The 22,110-nt window shown below is 41.3% G+C and overlaps 1 protein-coding gene across 1 annotated transcript; it reads right to left on the reverse strand.

The window, feature by feature from the left end:
- Positions 1 to 706: 706 nt before the first annotated feature.
- On the reverse strand, positions 707 to 2,886 carry LOC119654021 (the record flags this gene model as incomplete). Its single annotated transcript, XM_038059184.1, has 3 exons — positions 707 to 1,549; positions 1,616 to 1,983; positions 2,049 to 2,886. Coding segments are annotated over 3 exons (1,374 nt in total), but the record flags the coding sequence as incomplete, so codon positions are not given.
- Positions 2,887 to 22,110: the final 19,224 nt, after the last annotated feature.

The following is a 22,110-nucleotide window of genomic DNA, read 5'->3' on the forward strand; positions in this document are numbered from 1 at the left end:
TTTGGTTTCGGGAATTCGCAGAGATACCTATCCGGGCATTGCTTACATCTGGATACAACGTTTTCTGGGAGACAATCAACATTTCGGATTCCAAGAGAGCACATAGACAACCAGAGCCAACTCTCCCAGTAGCTCCTTGAAAACCCAAATATGTTTCCTTTGGTCGGTTTAATGAGCAACGCCGACGGTCTGGCTTTCTTCATTTTCCCCTGGTGATCTACCATTCGTAACCGCCTTGACTTTGGGCAGACGGTTGCCTTTTGGTCCTTTTTTGAGCCCAGGGGATTATTTGCATGAATACTCCTTCAGGCATGACTTCTTCCTTCCGTTTTTCCACATGTAGTTTTGTAACGGACTGTCTGCGTTCCGTTTAGCGCTTACGGTGTTTTTAGAGCGCGGTTGTTTTTGTTTTTTCGCGTCTTCCGTTGCTGCCCCTGCTGCCTCACCTCTGCCCTGGGAGTAGCGTGACCGAGAATATCGACAGGTGGTAATCGCGAGAGAGGAACACTGCACTGTGCTGGAAATGTCGTCTGCATCGCTTTGCGAGACTCCCTCTTTACTTAAGCGAGCGCATCCTGGTGTTTCGTCGGGTGTTGCAGTTCTCGCAGGCATGAATTGAACTGGATTTGACTTGGGACAAAACAGCTGCGTTTGAAAAGCTTCATAACCAGACAAACGGGGCCATTATGAAATAAAACAAATTTTATTGCTTTAAGTTCTCCTTTACTCATTTCTCAAATTATAATTTCTTCTCTTGGGAATAATGTAGACAGGATTTATACTGAATATAATACTATCACCTAACGAAAATATCTCATCAGAACCTTTACTCACGTGAATAATTGTGATATTGTATCTTTAGTTTAATAGTAGTAGGTGAAATAGACAAGTTGCTTCATCAATGCTAGAGATATACAAATTACATGGAAAAGAATTTAAGCTAAACTAAAACTTGTTCCCGGGAAACCAAAGTGAAATTACGAAGGATAATCCTAAGAATTACTTCTAATGGTGGTGAATGGAAGCGTGCAGAACGTCTCTAGAGCGCTGCACGGCAAATCCATCTTGTGATGCGTACATGCCGCGCATACTACCCAGGAGCGTTCCCACTCGAAACTACAACCACTTCTGCAGATGAATTGTCTTACACTTTACCCGTTCTCATGAGAAACTACCAAATATGGGACGAAAGTAATAAAAAGCGTGGTTCAATAATCAAAAATAAGGACTCGTTTTCGTTTCATTCCTAACTGAAAATTTGATGAAGCCTTTGGAGCATATTAACCAAAATTATACTAATTATAATAACTAAGCAAAATATATTTGAATAATTTGTTGAAGGGGAGCTAAGGATTAATGGAAAATCTTTAAACGTTTTTTATTAAGCTGACATTTCACCGATCTGCTCGTTGATGGCGAGAACCTGGCTAATAAAACCCTGATCAGAAACGACCTCGGCGAGGGATTTTATAAGGCCCAGAAGTTCCTCGTACTCCAATTTCATTTGAGGGGCGGCTTGTTCAACATGTGACTTGACGGTGTCGGGGATCTGAAATCAGGGAACAGTGGGGCGTAAGTTTCGTGAAAGATTTACAAAGAAGTTTGGCGAACTCACCTTTATAGCATTTTTGAATACGCTGAAGAGTAATTTGACTTTGACGCTTGTATCGTTGGGGCCATCGTAGAATATTGTGAATTGGGCATCGTTTACGTTTGCTGTTATTGGGAAGTAAATTCCGGCGTAGACACGTCCTTTGGCGTCGGTTGACAGTAGCGATCGGAAATCATAGACCAGGTTTCTACGCACTGTCACGTCGACGGCAGTACGGTATGGATGCTCCACGTAGATGAGTGACTGCTGGAACTTGACTTTATCGCCGCGAGTTTCTCGCTCAGACCATTCAATGTATGATTGACTTTCCGGCGAGAAGCTGTAGCAATATTCACGCTTCACGTGCTTCTCATCGCATTGAGTGAACCAGCCTGAAATATGGAGGAATTTAAGCGTTACTTCCATTCTAATCGCGAGTTTGCAGGTTGTTACTTACCGGTATGAGGATAGTGTTGGTCCTTCATAACAGTCACTGCTCGGGCGACGTGGTATCCAGGGTCAATTATCATTGTACCGGCTCGTCCATTGATGTCGAAATTCATAGCCACTAAAGCGTGTTCCAATTCTGTTCCCGCTTCCTCTGATTTCATGCCAACTTCGTTGAGATAGTCGATGTATCTTTTTACAGATTCAACGGCCTCCTCACAGGACACGATGTACAAATGCTGGGCGAGTTCCGGGAACGCGTCAACAAGTCGCGTGATGATCTCCATGGCGAAACTTACGCACATATGGTGGCGGCGATTAATCGGGATATCGTAGAATTGGAAGAATGATTTCAAGTCCAAGCGACGTGTCTTTTTGAATGCCTTGTAGAAATCGAGGAAAACATTTACGGTGTCGTACTTGTTCTCCTCGAGTAAACGATGAATTTTGGCCTCAATCAATCCGTTTAAATCTTCATATTGCCAAATATTTTCAAAAACGTATGGTTTCGGTTTATGATCAGCCCAATCCGGTAACGACAACGGGTGTCCAATAGGCCATACCCCGTTGATAAGATCGAATGCTTCAAAGTTGTAGTGATCTTCTCCGGCCCACCAATTAATTGGTAGACTCGGCACTTCCACAGATGTCACATTTGATGCAACCGCATTTTCCCCTTCTTGTTCTGTGAAATGTTTTTGTTTAATGTTTTTAACATCGGCACCAATAATGGGCTTGGTCAATCCATTTTGTTCATAGTTGTAGCTCCCGCCGCTATGTTGTAATGGGACCAGCCCTGGGCTGTAATTTTGGGTTTGTTTTGGAGCAAGCCCGAAGCTAGCTTCGGCGAGTCAACTTGGCCATTCGGCGCCCCATCGGCCAACCGTTGGCACGTAACCCTTTTCACAATCATTTGTAGTAATACAAGTAATTTCGCCGGTACTGTTTGTTGTTAGACTTTTCCGGCCCTGCACTGCTTTATACAGGCCCGGCTCGTCTCCACGTATTGATGACTTTTTAGTACGCTCTGTAATAGGAAAGAAGAAATGTTAAAATTTTCATTATGTTGAATGTGAGTCAGGATTTAACAGACTTAACGTTGAACGACCATTAAAAGGCAAAGGTAAAAGACGTAGAGTTGACATTGAAAGAAAATTGCATCGAGAATTTTAAGAGACACACAATAAGTTGGTCTACTATTGGAGCCTTTACCAGCTTAACTGATAGCACGGTAGAGACTAGAAAATATTTCAATGGCTCATAATAGAAAGCAGATCCTTAGTGCAACTGTGTCAGTAGTCCTAAGGATAGCACTCTACAGAGAAATAAAGGCAAACTTATTGTTGGATGAGAGGAGAAATTTACCAGCATTTTCTATACAATATTTGCTTCTAAACAGCTGCAGGGCGTGCTTTCTTAAAATGGGAGTCGCTTTCTGGCAGACTTCTGACTGCAAGGTTCCAGTACAGGTTAAGGATCATCACAATTGTACATTGCTATATACGAACGGAGGCTTCTGATATAATAGAGAAAAATGCTTTCTACAAGCAATTAGTCAGTGCGAGAGTTTCCTTGCTGAACAGACGGCAAATACATTTAGTAACCCGTCTGAGAATATCGATGAACATGCTGGTTTTCGCTCTGGACTCTCTTGCATTGATCTCATCAACAGTGAAACTGTGTGCAGAGTTTAGCTCTTCGCTGCACCTGCTTGTCATCGATTTCCAGAAAGCGTTCGACAGCGTCAACAAGAAATGTATTTGGCATGCGCTATGCAAGAAAGGAATTCCCGGGAACTAATAGCTATCATCAGGACAACATATGATGGCAGAAAATATCACGTGCTATATCAGGGCAAAATCTCACGACCACGATTTGAAATTCAAAAGGGTTACACCTTGGCACCCTTATTATTTCTTCCTGCTATCGGTTACGTTCTTCATGCTTTTTTGGCCGGAGGACGTAGAGGAGCTCAATAGATCATAACATCTTTCTTCAAACGCATCGACACAATTGCATTGCTGGCTACGCCATGCAGTGGAATCCACTTTCTCAAGTGACCGACGAGTGGGTCGCCCCAAAGGCATTTAGCGCAGAACATTAGAGAAGTAGTGCGGGCGTATGGGGAAGTCCAGTGGAAACCTGAAGTGCATTTCGGGTAACCGCGAATGATATCGCGTATGTGGTGTGGAGATGACATCACCATATCGTTTCCACGAAAACTTATTAAAGATAAATGTCTCCAGTTCACTACGTTGTTTACACCCCACAAGGTGCATTGATTCAAGTCTCAGTTTTCGATTCATTATTAACTCTGTATAAGTGATGAGCCTACATTATCCTATCCATGACGAACCTGGGATAACCAGATTGAGGCTAGTGCTCAACCACCTCGACCATTGCACTCGCAGGACGTGAAAAAATCGGAAACGAACGTCAGAATCGCTTCTCAAGCAGACCCAAATCTCAATGGGCTTTAGACTAATTTTTCGTCAGGTCGGCTCAGCATCTGATATTATCAAGGGAATTAGTTCCAGTAAGTTTTTGAATTTGAAAATTAGGGGGCGCCATTATTCATCCAAGTCAAAACAAATGAGTATAGAGTAGAGAAGTGGTGATGAGAGACGATGTGTCATCTGAGGCGTCTCACGAATCCACTAAAGTCAAAAGTGGTGTAAGGGGCAGCATCATTATTGGGACGTATATATAGCTAGTGTCAATGCAGCACAATATCATTCGACGTTAGAAACATTCTTGCGATTCCACAAAGTGTACACCTATGAGGGGCGTGTGATTTGTAGATACCACGCCAGTAAAAATCTTCGTCCTTCCTCACGAACTATTTATCGATTAATTTTTTCACATCTCATGAACCCAAGGGCTGCTCAGTGAATGCGTGACCCCTCGAAGCAAACAAATCACAATTGGAAAGAGCCAGGTCTTGTGAATAAGATACATAGGCTAAAAATGTTTTACTAAATGCTTCCAACGGACGATTTGGTGCCACCTCTGTTGGTACTCTGATCGTTTTCTAAGCAATGAATGGTTCACGTCATTCAATTGCTGCTAGTAACGGCTGGTATTAACCCTTTCGCCGAGCTTTAAAAGATCGTGGTCCGGATAGCTGAGTGGTTAGAGCGCAAGGCTGTCGTACGGAAGGTCGCGGTCCAAATCTCACTGGTAGCACCGTGATTTGACGTTGAATACCAGTCGACTCAACTGTAAATGAGTACCTCAGTCAAATCAGGGTAATAATCTCGGGCGAACGCAATGCTGACCGCATTGCATCCTACAGTGTACTTTAATGTACCGTTACGGTCTTGAATGAAGTGCTCTAACACACTTCAAGGCCCTGATCCAATTGGATTGTTGCGCCATCGATTGTTATTATTATTTAAAAGATCATAACAGACCACACCCTTCTGGTTTCACCCAATACAGAACATAACCTTCCTGCTAAAAATATTCGGTCCTGCGATTAAAGTAGATGGCACGCCTGCTTTGCCTTGCCGTCATCATAGGAACGAAACGGACGAAATTGGATAGTTATCCTAGATGCGATAGCCCACTAATGATCTAGAAGACCCGATATTCTATTGCTTCGGCTTCCAGGTTGACAGGAAAACTGAACGATGCTATTAAGGTAAACTTTGTGCACAGAGATTATTGGGGAGATGCTCGAGACAGTGAAGGGGGCTGTGGAACGAGGAAAGCTCGGATCGTGAGGGTGCGACTTCAAGCTCCCTGAAGTAATACCTAAAATATGGTCCGCGCGTTAGTTGAGCGTTAGCCTCTCAACCTCGTTACATTGGGTTTGAATAGTCGTAATGGATGTTTGTGCTCGTCATACATTTGCCTCGCTGCTGTGAGCTTATGACTTGAACAGTAATCGTGGTAACGAAACTGAAGCAGTCTCATTAAAAAATGAATGGGAAAAAATAACAATAATAACAAAGAGACCGTGTAGATGCCCTATACTTTACTAAGGAGTGCACAGAAAACACTAAAATACGATGCGATGGTCGAGTCAGCTGAGCGTTAGCACCTCGATTTTGGTGGCGGGAGTTAAAAACCCGTCTGTGTCATGGATGTTAATTTGGACTTTTCACTTACATAGCGTTGAGTGTGACAATAATGAGAGTGCAAAAGTCTCATTGAATGAAATGGGAAAAATGACAATAAGAAATAAAAGATTGTAGAAGTCCCAAGATGCACAAAGTAATGAATGGGAGACAGAATTTGGAAGTGCGTCATAATGCTTTTCCGATGGCACTATGGAGAAATTATCACCAAAGCAAATCTACTGACGTTCTTCTACTCGAGTTCCAGGTTAGTTATAAGCAATAGCGAGGAAATACAGCATTCAGCACATTGGCTATGACGACCGATAATTGTCGTTCTAATGTTTGATTGGGATATCACAATTTTGACGAGTTTTTTTTAATACCGAAAGACAGAGAACGGGACGAACACATTGAGACGATATGGCTTCAAATTGCACTGCAGTACGGCAGCAGAACGATTCCATAGAACCTTTTCTGTAAAAGGTGGAGATTTCCAAGAATAGCATTCATAGAATTCGCTACAAGGATCGGAAGTTATTAGCAGAGCCACAATGTGATTTCACACCTTCATGAATAATGTGTTAAGAGATTGCATTGTGCGAACAAAAGAGCGCCTGTTCCACTTTCCTAAAAGTCTTTCAACAAGCTTCAATGGCCATCATATTTTCATTGCACTCATGAGAAAAGAAACCGTAAATTCAACACGAAAAATCCGCCCAACTAACATAATAACCCATTTTCCAACCAACCACACTGCTCCCCATATTTGACATAATAACGACTCTTCGCTTTTATCTTTTCTCAAATCTCTTGAGAATCTCGAGCTTCTTCCCTTTAGCAACCCCTTCCCCGAGAATAGTTTGGCGAAAAAAATGATGATTTTGCACAATAAGTATTTCATGGAAAAAAAAAAAGAGTTCCCATGGCGGCTGCATTAATAATTTCCAAGTGACCTTTTTATTCAGATTGCAAGAAACCGCACGAGAATTAATTTTTACAGCATTTTACTTTGCTTTGTTCATTGTGGAAGTTGCCCAAGAACAAATTTAGCATCTCTGCATTGGAATGATGTCAGTTTGGTGTGGAATGGAGCAGTATTTAAGCGTTTCAATAAAGCGGCCAGTTGTATCCATTGTTGTATCAGACTTTGAGCTTGTTTAATTACCGTGAAATGCAGGAGATGGTAGAAATGATTCTGTTAGGAAGGCCTAAAAACGGTTTTGTGTCGAGAGACTAACTTCAACGAGGTTGGAGCTCAGTCTTTGGTCCCATTAATGACTAAGAAGCCATCAGCGATTGTGTAGAACAAAGGCGGTAGATGTAGCCTTTTCGGGAAACGAGTCTAGAAGGATACTCATTAGTGCTAGAAAGCGTGGGTAGCAGAATTCTACAGGCGAACTCTTGGAGATGTGACCCAGCTGCCAACTTGTCATGAAAACGCCTACGATGTTTTCATGAGACTTCAGCTCGTTCTTTGCACTCAGTAATCAATATTAACTCAGTAACTTGTCAAACCCTATTCAAAGTTTCCGTCCCCATTTCAAAGAAGCAACAAAAGTGCTTTTCGTCACATTGTTCACCGCTGATCAATTAATGACAACACACTGGGGCGGGAAGGCTTTCTCCTGTGACCTTTAAATTATTCTTCTTTACTTCGGTGTACACATTCTATTACATTGAATTCTAGGCCCATTTCAAAGCCATTTGTTGTCGACAATAGTATCGTGTTATTTCTCATGAAATGCGTCATGGTCGTTTGCTATGCTTTCCTGTGCCACACATTAGATAATTAGTTCAATGTCACAGGGGCCTTGATGTAGATTGACTGGAGGTGTGAGCAAGGCCTAGCCCTTTTGTTTCCAAAATAGAATGTTCATAGATTCTGGTCTAACTACGCATTTTCATCTATTGCCATTGAGACTTCGAGGCGGCCCGACATTTATTGCCGCGCAGTTTGCTCCGTGATTTACGGTTTTATGGCAATTGATTCACTATCTAAGTTTGTTAACACTAGAATGAAAAAAAAGCAGAAAGACTATCAATGAATACATCAAATCAATATGCATGTGGAATAGATACTAAAGCAAATCACTTCCAAGTTTGCAGGTCGTGACGACAATCACTCGTGATATGATAAAAAGTGTTATTTCTATGCACGAAAATCTGGCGTGATGAAGGTCGGTATGATAAAAAAGGCTGATCTTTTTTTCGTTAGCTGGTGTACAAACATGAGATACATTAGAACTGTAAGCCGACTGTATACTAAAAAAAGAACATTCTGTTTTGCTATTATCATTTCGTTGCTAACATTCTATTTTGTGGTTTCATACGATAGGCGACGTATTGACGCAACCCACATAAATCACTTGCTTTTGCATCGAACCGTGGGCATGATTTGAGGATTTCATTGGAAAATTAGAAGCATTTTTCTATTAGGTCAGGAACGGATGAGTATTGTGATGGAGCTGTTTTGCAAAGCGCAGTGCCCCCACGTTAATGTATCGAACTTGTCTTGAAAAATGTTCATACTTCCCCAAAGTAACAGCTTTGGCTCTACCGGAAAATTAAATAGTTTTGAATTCTTAAACAGCTCTTAGTCTAGCTCACTTTGAAAGAAGTAATTATCAACAGGAGGAAAAGAGATGTATGAATGGGATAGGATATGCTACCAACAAATGAAATCTGTCAAGGATTCGATAAGACAAATATGAAAAAAATTATAGGGCAGGTTTGGATGCGACAGAACTCTAGGAATTTATTCAGTTACTGTGTTTCCCCTTAGAAAGTTTATCATTCCTCATGCATAAAAGTTAATATGAATATATGGTAGGCGTTATCAACCTAGGACCAATGAAAGACATTCAGATATTTGTGGGTACAATCACCGTTGTAATATAAATATTATAACCAGGGATCCATGGACTAGAAAACGTGGGAGTAAATTGCTCCTCATTTAGTCCGGTCCATCATCAAGTGGATGTGGATTTAGGATCCCGCATATCCTAAACAACTACCTAGCTTTAGCCTTACTCTAGCTTAGACTAAAATCAATATAATTCGCAATCTTGTCGTGTTTTTGAGATGATAAAAGGGAGCGTTTTTCCATCTGTTGGCACTTTCGGTCATGCTGCTCCCAGGGCAGAGGTGAGGCAGCGTCTGATGAGTTGCCTCTGCCCTGGACGAAACCGTCAGTCATTTTTTGATTTTTTGATATCTATATTGTAAAGTTTGTATTCTTTCTTATTCATAATTAAAGTTAGACATTGATTAATCGAAGTAATTTTTCCTACAATATGATGTCGAAAAGAATTCACAAAACTTTCTCCTTCAATTGCCCTCAATTTAAAGTCAATTGCATAGAACCGTGTCGAAAAACGTAAAATACAAACATGAAAATAGGAAAAAATTCAATTTACGTTTCTGCACGCATCATAAACTTTTTGTTTGTTCAAGTCTTCATATGTCTACCTGAACAAAGCCAATTGTAGTGTGACACACGTCGAGTTACTTAATAACGGTAAAATATCGAAATTGGATAACATATTGGACAACATATTTCTATACAACGATATGAGCAATTTGTTAGAAAAGTAAAACGGATTTCAATGGCTTTGAATTTCACCGGCCAAGTTTCTGGATCAAGGACAAAATTAATTAAGTTTTCCTTCTGTCCCTTTCTGTTACCACAGTAACATTTGTTTTCTCGACGAAGATGGAAGTAATTAATAGAGGAAATAGGAAATTTATACGTTAGATGTGCAAGGTTAAAGTCGGACATGCAGTCACCAGTGAATCTGTTTTATCGATATTTGGCAGATGACTTTGATATTTGTCAACACTTAAAGTTTCAGTCGCAGGTAGATGCTAGACAGCTACCACACTACCCTTTGCCCCATCCCCCCCCCCCCAAAAAAAATGAAATCATAACGGGTACGCACGATTTCACATTGTTTTGTCCTTGAGCATGAGCAAGATATAACGAAAATCCGATCAGCTGTGGTTGATATACCGCCCGGACTTGCCAATAAATTGGTGAGATCGGCAAGTTTTTGCCTATGGATAAGTGAATGCTATATGGGTGAGTACGGCAGTAGTACCAGAATAGCAAAAACTCACCGATCTCTCTCTTACCAATATGATTTGACAAAGATTATGCCTTGTCCTTGTTTCGGATCTCTGATGTGTACAAATAAGCTTCTGCAACACATTCGCAAGTCGGGTACTGCCTATTAGATATACTGTGGTTTCAGCCATCTGCCATCATTCGTACACAACGGAAAATTCAAAGAATGTCGGTTAAAAAGTTGCATTTTGTTAGTCTTCAAATGGGAAGATTGTGAGCACTGAGGAAGGGCACGAGTGGCTCCCGAAATATCGACATCTGCGATCAAATATCCTAAGGTTTTCCCTAATTAAAGAAAAACCACGTATCCAATGGGAAAACGTGGAGCACAATCTCCGGATTTGATTACCTGAGATCATGATTCTAATCTGAGTCATCAGACCGTGATTCCCTTAAATTACCATTTAATTCGTTCGTTGCAAAATCTTTACGCCGAAAGACTTAAATTTCATGCAAAAGAAGGACCGTGTGCACATCACCAAAGACATGATTTTAATGGCTGATTCTGACCCAACATTCATCAAACGCATTATTACTGGAGGCGAGACGTGGGTTTATGAGTACAACAGGCAGTCCAGACACCAGGCGACTGAATGGCGCGCGTCAAATGGGCAGAGACCAAAGAAACCGCGTCGTTTCCCGTCAAAGTGGAAGGCGATGCTCACAGTTTTCATCGATTACCACGGTGTCAGACTGTCAACAAGGAATACTATTTGGGTGTTTTGAAACCTTTGCGTGAATCAGTCCGTCAAAAACGTGCATTTGTGGGCGAACAACTCGTGAATCTTGCACTACGATAATGCACCGTCGCACAATGCCATCATTATCTGCGAGTTTTTGGCTAAAAACAACACGAATACCATCCAATAACCACCGAATTCACCTGATTTGACCCCATGTGATTTCTTCCCCTTCAATCGAATCAAAAAATCACTGAAAGGAACGCGCGAGGAAATAATAGAAAAATCGAAGATAGCCCTAATGAAGATACCTAATATGGAGTTTCAAAAATGTTTCGAGGACTGGATTAAGCGTTGACATAAGTGCGTTGCAATCGATGGGGATTACTTTGAAGGGGACAATATCGATTTTCAACAATGAACAGATATTGTTGGTTTTTTAAGGAATTCCAGCAACTTTTCGATCAAGATAGTATACTAAAACCAAGGAAAACAAGGCAAAGTAACCGACATCAGTGGCTTCAAGGTTCAACTTCGTTCGGTGGGCCGGCTTCTTGAAGATTCTCAGTGTTGCACCCGGTAACATCAGGAGTTTCCTAGGGGTCTGGACGAATATTGAACAATATATTTATGTTCGCCATTCCCAATGAGCAATCTGATTTGGAACTTATCCAGTTTGCCTATTATACCTTTACATTTTCTTCTAGCCTTAGTGCAGGTTCCAGGGAGAAGACGTGGATTGGTGCCCGCGATGGTATACAAAACTTGCCATCTATACCAATAGTTTTGTTACTAAATCCGAACTCCACTTCTATGTGGGGATCACTGCGATTTCTTTCTTACAGAAAAACTGCAGACGAAAAAGACGAAGGCTAGTCTCAAGCGCATGAAAACTGGACCTCCAGGGTGGGGGTTAGGTAGAGGTGAGAACCCTAATGGAAAACAATTGTTGCAAAGCCACAAAAGGAGCCTTGGATTAGATTAACTACACTACGATGGACACGGGAACAAAAAAGGAGATGTTTTGGGTTTTCTTCTCTCTTGTTCCCTGTACAGGTTGAAAGCTGCTGAGCAGATAGTCGCAGAAGAGCCAGTACACCATATATTTATTTAATTTAACGGGCAACAAACAGAGTAAATTCCATTAATTATTGTCCTCAGCAGGAGGAGAAAGCAAAAAACTTATCCTACGTTTAAAACTACTTAAAGAAGAAAAGGACCCAGCTGTTCTGCGTTGTAATTTCGGCAAAGCCTAGGAATGGGGGAATGAAAGTAGACTTCGAGCTCTGCGAAGGGCACGCTGAAAATGTCTGCGCTACGTGCGTTATAAGACCCAGGACGGCAGGTAATGTCGTCAGCGGCGAAGCAATTCATCAGTATGTTCCCTAGTCAGCTAAAAAATGAAGCCCGCTTTTGTTGGCTTTGAAAACATGAGCAAACTGCATGCACTCTGCGCTTGATGGGTAAATTTCGAAATTTAAGCCTTGTTAACGTTCATTCCCCTGTAGAGGACACTGCGGAATCGGAAAATGGATCTAGTACTAACCGCAGCTAACAGAGACCGGAGAGGAAGCTTTGACAAACGACCTTCACAACTACCTGAAGGACGTAACCATTGATACAGCCACAAACATATTTGGCGATCATGGTAACAAAGGAACGGAAAAATAACTTCACAACCAGAAAAACCTGGGAGCACCAACAAGTCTGTGAACTCGAGAAGCACATGGAACAAACCCACAAAGCGCGTTTTACCAATAGAAATAATAATGAACGCATCCAATGCATTTACCTTCATAAAGGCATGGGCGAGCAGACAAGTGCTGTTCTGATCCCATATAAATAATATATGATACAAAGCAAAGGGTTCTATTCAATCTGAATGGAAGGGGGCCACACGACTCATCTTTAAAAACTGGTTTGAGTTTATTCTGCTCTTTTGTTGAAATACAAACAAACTGAAAAAAGTAATGATGGAGACAACTTGAGGCCTCATTTTAGTTATCATGTTCTGAAGATATGCAAGGATAATAACGTTACCTTGATCGGCTATCCACTTCTTCCGAGCATGTGATTTTTGTCTCTTGGGCCGACGAAAAAAGCTTGATATAAAGGGTCTAGTCCTGAAGGTAGGAAGCCTGCGATTTGGCCGAAAGCATTCTTTCCTCAATGTTAAAGAAGTTGTTAGGAGAACTACATCCGAAAATTACTGACAATGTAAGAGAAGTGGGTTCAGTTTGGAGAAAGTGGCACGTTGAACCAAGTTCAATAATAGATTTGATCCTAGAGCATCAGGGAAATTGGGACACTCACTTCAACGTGTTTTTGAAACGTTTGTTGCTGCATTAGAAGTGAATAGGAAACAAACCACTGAAACAAAACTTCATTGGAGAAAGAAGAAACTGAATTTGCCACTTGGGAGCCACAACTAGCTGCAAGTCCGTCCTTTCATTCTCCCAATTATCTGAAAGATGGAAAGTGAGACTATAAATGATTAAATGTTGGGGTCGTTTGGTCCATAAATAAAGAAGAATTCAACAAAGCATTGAAAATAGTGGTATAATCTCGCCTCATTTACCCCTTTGGGAAAGTTCAATATTCGGGGTTTACATTCACAATAGGTTACTATCTACCTTTGTTGATGTCCACTCAATTGGAAGGAAAGCGATAACTTATGCCCATTTCAGCGCTTCAATGTAGGCTTGAAGGTAACTCATAAACTTTACATAACCATTCCAACTGAATGTTGCAAAAAACCAATGAACTGCTAATTTTATGGCACTTGTTCACGGAAACCGCTTTACAGCTCCGAATCCATTGCCTATTGAACATTTCGCAAAAACCGGCTGCTAATTATTCGGAGAAAGTAGTAGCGGTACTTCAAATTTTCATTCTGTTTTGCTCACACTAAATTCACTTATCTTACAAGGGTACTCCCCCCATTTATCCATGTCAATAATTAGCCTACAATGTGAAGTGCTCTTCTGAAAAATGTACTAATTTGGTTGACATACTGGGCATTTTGCCAGATTCATTTTGCAATATTTCGGTCTGAAAATCTAATCAGGCAGAAATATTGCAATTAGTATTGTGTTGCTTAGCCAGCAGGCACTTGGCTTTTCTATATATTCATTATTCATACACGCGCTCATCCTCTTCCTGTTGATTTAGTTCACTTCAAATATGCTCTGGTGCCCTCTTGACTTGCATTGTGCTTGGGAGAATATGAAACACTTTTTCAAGAGTGTCATTGTATATGACTAACCATTTTTTTGAAAGTATTTTTATTTCTCTTTATGTGGCGTCTTAGTTTGATAATATGAAACGATTTATGAGCCATTAAAAAGTCTTATCGGCAGACGTTGTATGGTATAAGCTAATCTTGAGCAGTTTAAAGTCGATTACAGTCATGCGGAGATTCCCAGTGGCAATTTGAGTGGACCCCCTTATCTTTCTTCATTTTGCTTTCGTGGATTATCCATAAATTTTTTGATTACGCTCCTAAACATGACTATCGGATAGGCCATGATAGTAGGATCGGCTAAGACTTTTAGGTAAACGGACAGACAATTTTGACAGTTTTTTTTACACAAGGACATAGCGCAGAACTAGTACAATATAGGAATGCAAACACTGTCCGAGTGCCAATAAAAACGAACAGACAAAATTTACATCCTTTATTGTGTATATTTATGCAAAAGTAGGAAACTTTACTTTTGGAATTACCGTCATAATAATATTAGGTTTTTGAATGAATTCTCTCTGTTTCCGATAGATGGACTACCAGAATAGTGTTTGCGGTGGTTGGCAAAGTTTTCCCGCTAGAGTTAGCACCGTGAGCAGGGGCCCGATGGCCCCAGTTGAAATGGAATTCGCTAGAAACCAACGCGTATCGCAGCAGCGTCTCAGTCAATTGATGCGAATTGAATTTTCAAGACGGTTATTTATTAGTCGTGATGTAAAGTTATTCCTAAAACGACTGTATGCAAGTACTCGGGAGCTCGTAATAATAAACAACGCTAGAATTTGAAAAATTTAGCCCAGGCTGATTTTATATAAGCCCTTCACCAAGCAGAGGCTATCTTTATCAATCAAAACAAGACTATCCACAGGCGATTTCTGAATTCAAGCGCTTTAGAAAGAAACAATTCGGAATACCGGAAGCTGACGCTTCGGTTATAAAGGTTTGGGAGAAACTTGCTACGCACATTTTTCTATTCGTACATGGCTAAACACCCTAAATTTTAATTTATATTTTTTCCAAACTACGAGAAATACGTACATATTACAGACGTAGATATTATGCTCACCCTAAACAAACAAACATTGCTTATTACCGAATACTGTATTCTATATGCATGTGCCGTGCCGTATTGCCTAGCATGGTTTCAATTTACCTAGGCTTTAGTTCTGAACAGTAACATTGGGGGAGCTACTTCCTTCATTGAAGACTCACTAAAGCGTGGAAACCTGAGACCTTTCTGGTCCCACATTCACAATTCCTCTGCCCTGCCCAGTTCCCTCCGCCCATTAAATTCTCTGGCTTATCAGCTAACTCCCCCCAACTATAGTGGATGTAGCCTACTCCGCATCGCATACCATTCCCCTTCTTACACCTATCCTTGTCGAATACCTCATTGACAAACTTGATGCCAATGTCGGACCTGGCTACGATGGTCTTCCAAACCTCTTTTTGCTCAAAATTGGTAGGTCCATCTCCCTTCCCCTATCTCTTATTTTCAACAAAAGCCACGAAGAGAATCATTTTCCCGGCTTGTGGAAAGAGGCTCTCATCATCCCCATTCACTTGTTATTTTTATTTTTTATTAACGACCTCCCTCCCCTCCTTACTTGTCCCTGTTTGCTCTATGCAGCCGACCTTAAGCTGTTTTCCGCTATATCGTCGCCTATGGACTGTTTCCCTTCAATCTAACTTTGACAGTCTGGTTCGCTGATGCTCGACTAATGGTTTAGCACTAAACGTCAGAAAGTGTCACTCTATGTGGTACTCCTTAAAATCCTCACCAACGGCTTTCTCTTAACGGACATTCCTTATCCTGCTTAAATTCCACTCAAGACCTCGGAGTCACTTTCGACAATAAGCTCCGCTTTGATACCCATTGCCTCGATGTCATCAATCGAGCAGCAAAACTGTCAGGCTTTATACTTCGCTCCTCCTCTGATTTTGACTCCATCCAACCCTCCTTAGCTCTCTTCAATTCCCTCGTGAGGAATACCCCCGAGTATTCCTCCGTGATTTGGTTACCCTCTCGTAACTGTGATTGTCCTGTCCTTGAAAATGTGCAACGTAAATTCATCCGTTCGCTCTTCTTTAAGAAAAGCTCCCTCGTGTGGCCTACCCCGCCTCCGCTTTCTGAACCTTCCCTTCCTACAACACCGTAGATCCCATCTGGATCTATACACATTTTTTAAATTTTCCTCGGGTCTGATGGACTGCTCCGCCGCTGTCGAGATCACTTGCCGTCCTGCGTCTTATAACACACGTAGCGCAGACATTTTCAACGTGCCCTTCGCAGAGCTTGCAGTCTACTTTCATTCCCCGATTCCTAGGTTTTGCCGAAATTATAACGCAGAACAGCTTGGCCCTTTTAACTTTCCTACTTTAAGTAGTTTTAAACGTAAGATAAGTTTTTTGCTTTCTCCTCCTCCTGAGGACAATAGTTAATTGGAATTTACTCTGTTTGTTGTCCTTTAAATTAAATTAAATAACCTGTGAATTCAACTGACTCTTGCTCGCGAACCTGACACATCCACCCGATTCGCCGGATGTGAAACAACCGAACCGATCGTGACCTACACAACTCACAAAAAATAACTATAGAATAATTGCCTCAATGGCAGAGAAGGCAAAGTCCCTGCATCGTATTATGACTGCCGCGTAGAAGTTTGTGTGGTTATCACTGGCGTGCATTAAGATCTTCAACATGATTGGAATTTGGGTTTGGAAGTGGCCTGAATTTTGTTGGATCAGCTGGGCATAATCTATAGTATAATGGACTACTTAAGTTGAGCGGAACTATCATTAGAGATTGCTAACGACTACAACTGATACGTTGGAGCCGAACATTGAAAGGAAGACAAAGTGGTCTTTCAGTGGGACACCTGTCCTTCACATGATATCAAACGTACAAAAACCTATTATAACTTTGTTATTAAAAGTGCGATTTCCAGCAAACTTAGTAGGATCATAGCTCTATATTATAGTCAAAATTGCTGCTTTGGAGTGTTCTAGGGTAAATTTAAGGGCGGTTCCGCAGCATTTTCGACCCCCCGCACTCCCCACTTTTCTAAATAATGTCAAAAATAACACTGGCTTCGGAAAGCACTAACCGAGACCTTTCGTTTTATACCCCCACATGACTACATTTGATGGAAAAAAATGTCCACCCCCCTTTTGCATGGATGGCCAGCCCCCCTTCAAGTCAATGTAGAATTATGTAAACTGACTGTATGCATGAGCGTTCACCGTTCCCACCTTTTCACCAAATTTGGTGTGAATCGCTGTATCCATCTTCGAGAAAATGCCTGCGGCGGACAGACAGACAGAGACAGTAAACCGATTTGAATAAGGTTTTATTTTACACAAAACCTTAGAAAGACTATATTCGATTTTGTTTGGAAATTAGAAGTGTTTACTTGGCCAAATGTGATAGTGGAATTTGTGTCGTGATTTGACTTCGGATATCAGTGAACTCAGCGGTGAATGAGTACCTGAGTTAAATCAGGGAAATAATGTCGGGCGAGTGCAATGCTGACCACATTGCCTCCTACAGGGTACTGTAATCCTGTAGTGTACCGTTATGGTTTTGAATGAAGTGCTCTAACACACTTCAAGGCGCTGATCCAATTGGAGTGTTGCGATAACGATTATTATTATTATTGCTTGTCCAAATACGCCAGTCCAGTTCGGACACGTTCCAAATCGAGGGACGAGAGGGAACAATCAGGCTCACGGTCCAACATTTTTTGGGGGCAACACCTGTCCAAGTTGATTCGAGAAACTAAATTATTCGTCTCGAATAACGTCCAACTTCAACTTACTAATCGAGTCGACCCCGCTTTTGAACGGGACAAAGGCTAAAGAAAAAGAAGAAGTAATTTGTACATCGGATGTAAGTTCATCGGGTTACACCAAATGGCGTTGGGAAGATGGAAATTCGTACAAAAAACACTTTGTTTTGGTTGGGCACTAGTCAAAAATGCAATACAACCAGCGGAGTGGAAACACGCTGGATTTTACAGTTTTTTTCGATAAAGGCTAAAATTCGAGCCAGGTGACTAAAAATGCGAATAGTGTTTATGGTCCGCCTAATTACGACGATGATGCTTGACGTATGGATTCGACACAAGTTAATGTCAAAAATCGAATGGACTGAATTCCCATTTGCGAATCGCTGCTGAATTGTATGAAATTCAACCTATTTTTGAAACGAATGATGACTTGTGATGAGAAGCGGATCACTTACTGCAACTTTAAGCGATAACGGTCGTGGTGGAATCAAGAAGAGCCGGCGCAAATGATGGACAATTGGACCGTTCCAAGTGGTCAACTTTAGCCAATAGAAAAATAATAGCGCCAGGATAACGACAGGTTACACACATTGCCAGACGCTCCAGCAGCTTGGTTGGGAGATTCTTTTGTATCTCGAAACCTGGCACCAAGCGATTACCATCTCTCCATCCCCGTCCATGGCAAACGATCTAGCTGATGAAAACTTTGCCTCAAGAGAGACTTGTCAAAATCAACTGTCTCAGTTTTTTCCCCAATCGGGACGAGGATTTCTGTTAGAGAGTTATAACCCAATTACCCTCAATATAGTAACAGGTTGTTGAACAAATTGGTACGTATTTAACCTAAATCGGATTATTCTAAACATTCTAAATAAAACCTTCAACTTAATGCTAAAATAAGGCATTTCCTTTTGCCATCGAAAATGTCCACAAGCTTTCTAAAGCACCTAATAACTATTATACCTTCTGTTTCGCCGTGGAGTAATTTGGCTTGTCGTGGATTGAATAAGATATGAAAGGTATGAAAGGTTTTATGTATTTCTTAGTACATAGCGCGTAATACTCGTATATGCATATATTATGTGAGAGTATCCACTTTCGGGTGATATTGATATTCATAGTCTTCATTTTTCAAAGAAGCAACAACTTTGATGTCTTATAACTAGTAATAGTGCGATTTCCACCAAACTTGATAAGATCATGCTCTACATTATAGCCTACATTACTTTAAAATTTAAGAGCGATTCTGCAGCCAATTACTAAACATTATAATAATATACTATTATTAACTTTACTTGAACAGATATCGGTATAGAAGGTATTTCGGAGCCCAGGCACCATATAGTGGCAGCCTCCTGATTTTTTTCAGATTTTTTGGTTGGGTAGTTTCTGAGAATGGCCCGAAAAGTACTAACCTAATTTGATACCCCCCCTAAATTCAACGTAAAAGGATATAACTCACTGTATGTGTGAGCGTTCATAGTTCCCACCTTTCTACTAAATTTGGTGGCAATCGACAGACAGACAGACAGACAGTAAACCGACTTTAATAAGGTTTTGTGTTTACACAAGCTTCTTCGTCTAATGACAATTCATAATCTTTTATTGGGTCTTGATGCAAAAACTACCCCCCATTGGAATTGTCAACACTATGTGTCTCTTTGACTTCTTTTTCTCGTCTCTTGGCGGAATCCACATGTATGACGTTTAGAAGGATTTTATGATCGATGGGTCATTATATTACTCCGTGATAAGGCTGAATGTCTGCCGTGGATGGGCGATAGGCTGAAATGAGCGCTGGTCAGCAGTGGAGCTAGATAGAAAGATCTCAATGTTTTGAAAGCTAAACTGAGGAACAAACTCTGTATTGGCTTTTTTAATCAATTCACATTGAAATACTACCAACAAATTACAGCTCCCTTGCTTTTGCTCTAACTCCAGACATCTTACTTTACCTTGTACAAAGAAAACTAAATAAGGAATGACATCATTCAGAGCAATGTAAACATCAATTTGCCTCAATAGATTGGCTCCCAACTGATCAAATGCTGCTATAGCCACTCGAAACTAGTCTGCCTCGAATAAAACGTTATCATGGTCACTGTCATGGTCCGATTACCATGTCTAACAATAAAGGTACACTTGGAGCCCATCTTGGTATTTGATAGTTTTCGGACTTTTGAACCGTACATTTGCCACACTCGTGACCGTCTCCGATAATTTCTATTAATTATATTTGACGTTCAATTACAATCTAAAAACGTTTGAAGCATTGTTGATGGCTTGAGCCTCCAAAGCGATAGATATCGTGCTTTGGTGGTGTAGTTGCGGCAAGTGTGCTGTTCATTAAAATTAGAATTTGGGGCTTCAACAGTGAACAAAATATGGAGGATCACCTGTATCTTATCGCTGGGAATTAGACCTTGACTATGGCCTTTTAGATGATATAAAAAATTAATGAAACTAGTAGCGGTCTAGCTTTCTTAGTACCATGACTGAGATAAGTTGTGACTAGTGCTAGCTGACCCGTTTTAAATCCCCAAGCCAAGTACTGTGAATTCAGCAAGCGTAGAGACCTCACTCCAAGCAAGCCTACTTATCGTAAATTTGTATGAAGCAGCTCCATTGACCGCATTACTCGGGCTTTGTTGAGCATGTTCGAGGGTAAGACTTATTTTGATTGTGAACACATAGTTGTTTGGAAATGAGTTACGTACGACCTAGATTTGATAGAGAACGTTCTAAACCAGCAACTTTATGGGAGTTTAGAAGTGAATGAGATTGGCTTAGACTACCCAGCCCCTAATGCCACTCGAGATCAAGTGATCTGTCAAGTATTTCACAAGCAAATAGCCGATGACCCTGTGCGCATCACATCACCCCTTCTTGTGTGTAGTCACGAGGATTTCCCAGACGGACCTAGCAACTGCAGACTTGTTTGTGTCCAGCTCTGCATATTTATGGCTCATAATCGATTATAGGAGGTGAATCAACTGCGGCATGTGTAAATAATGAATTCTCAGAACGTTCGCTCCAGTTCACGTTCCCGTCTAGCTCCGGTCATGTGATGTTTCGTTGGCACTTGTGCAAGTGCTGATGAGTTATTCCGAGCGTCAATCGCAGAAGATATATTCCCGGAATCGGGCAGCCAACAATTGAAATTTCGCCAGGTCTCTGCAGCACATGACTCATGCCGGAAGTAAAGCGTTTCGAGTGGTAAACAGAACACTTTTCTCTCCTCCCAACGGAGCACGCATTTCGATCGGATTTCACTTAGTAACTCGTAACATAAACATGAAATTCCAAGTAGCGCGCGCTAATTGAAAATGCAAACAAAGACTCAGCCGCTGACTGTACAGACAAACGATGTACTTTGAACCCATATCTGGCTCCGGACGACGGGATCTTTGTTTTGCCATGAAATTCCCGCGTTCATGGGAGCTCACACAACCCACAAGGGAACTATTGTAGTTATCTAACGCCTGAATTGCGGAATGCGGCCGTGGCGGCTGAGCCTTCTGCGTAGCGGATGGATTACATCACGGGCCTAAACCCTGGGCAAATCGTATCAAGGGCAGTAAACTAGAATTACCGGACGAGCTAATGAAGGAATGAAAGCAAAACGTTACTTACCCATACAACGGTCAAAGCCCCGAAGTTTAATCTGTTCTCCCTCTCCCTGAATTTTGGTGTTTTTTCCTTCCTTTGTGGCAACAATCGATGGCAGGGTTATTTCAGAGTAGGGCGACGGCTGAGTTAACAAGTATCCGCTTAAGTTTTCTGCTTTCTCCGTTTTTCCGAGAAAATTCACACAATTTCTGGTCGAGTAACACCCGATCCGCACAGTCCTAAATTAACTTTTCACTGACAGACGAATTCGTTCGCGATGAACTATCCAATGCTGCTGATGAACCACTGTTCGCTATCTGAAAGCAACTGATTTGACAGCTCAACTGCTGAACGGGAATTTATAGTTTGTGGAACCTAAGATCGCACACACTCGCACGGCACGATCCCCACCGCCGTGCACTTACACACGGAATTTTCCGCGCGTCGGGGTTTTTCACGCGATTTTCCTTTCCCCGGTACGTTCGGCCCGGATTTCTATGCAAATTTATTTTGTAAATATTTCGATTTGTTTGTTTGCTTGGCTGCTCGCTGGGTTAGTAAAAA

The sequence above is a fragment of the Hermetia illucens genome, chromosome 4, assembly GCF_905115235.1.
Source record: "Hermetia illucens chromosome 4, iHerIll2.2.curated.20191125, whole genome shotgun sequence".
In the NCBI taxonomy this organism is placed as follows: domain Eukaryota; kingdom Metazoa; phylum Arthropoda; class Insecta; order Diptera; family Stratiomyidae; genus Hermetia; species Hermetia illucens.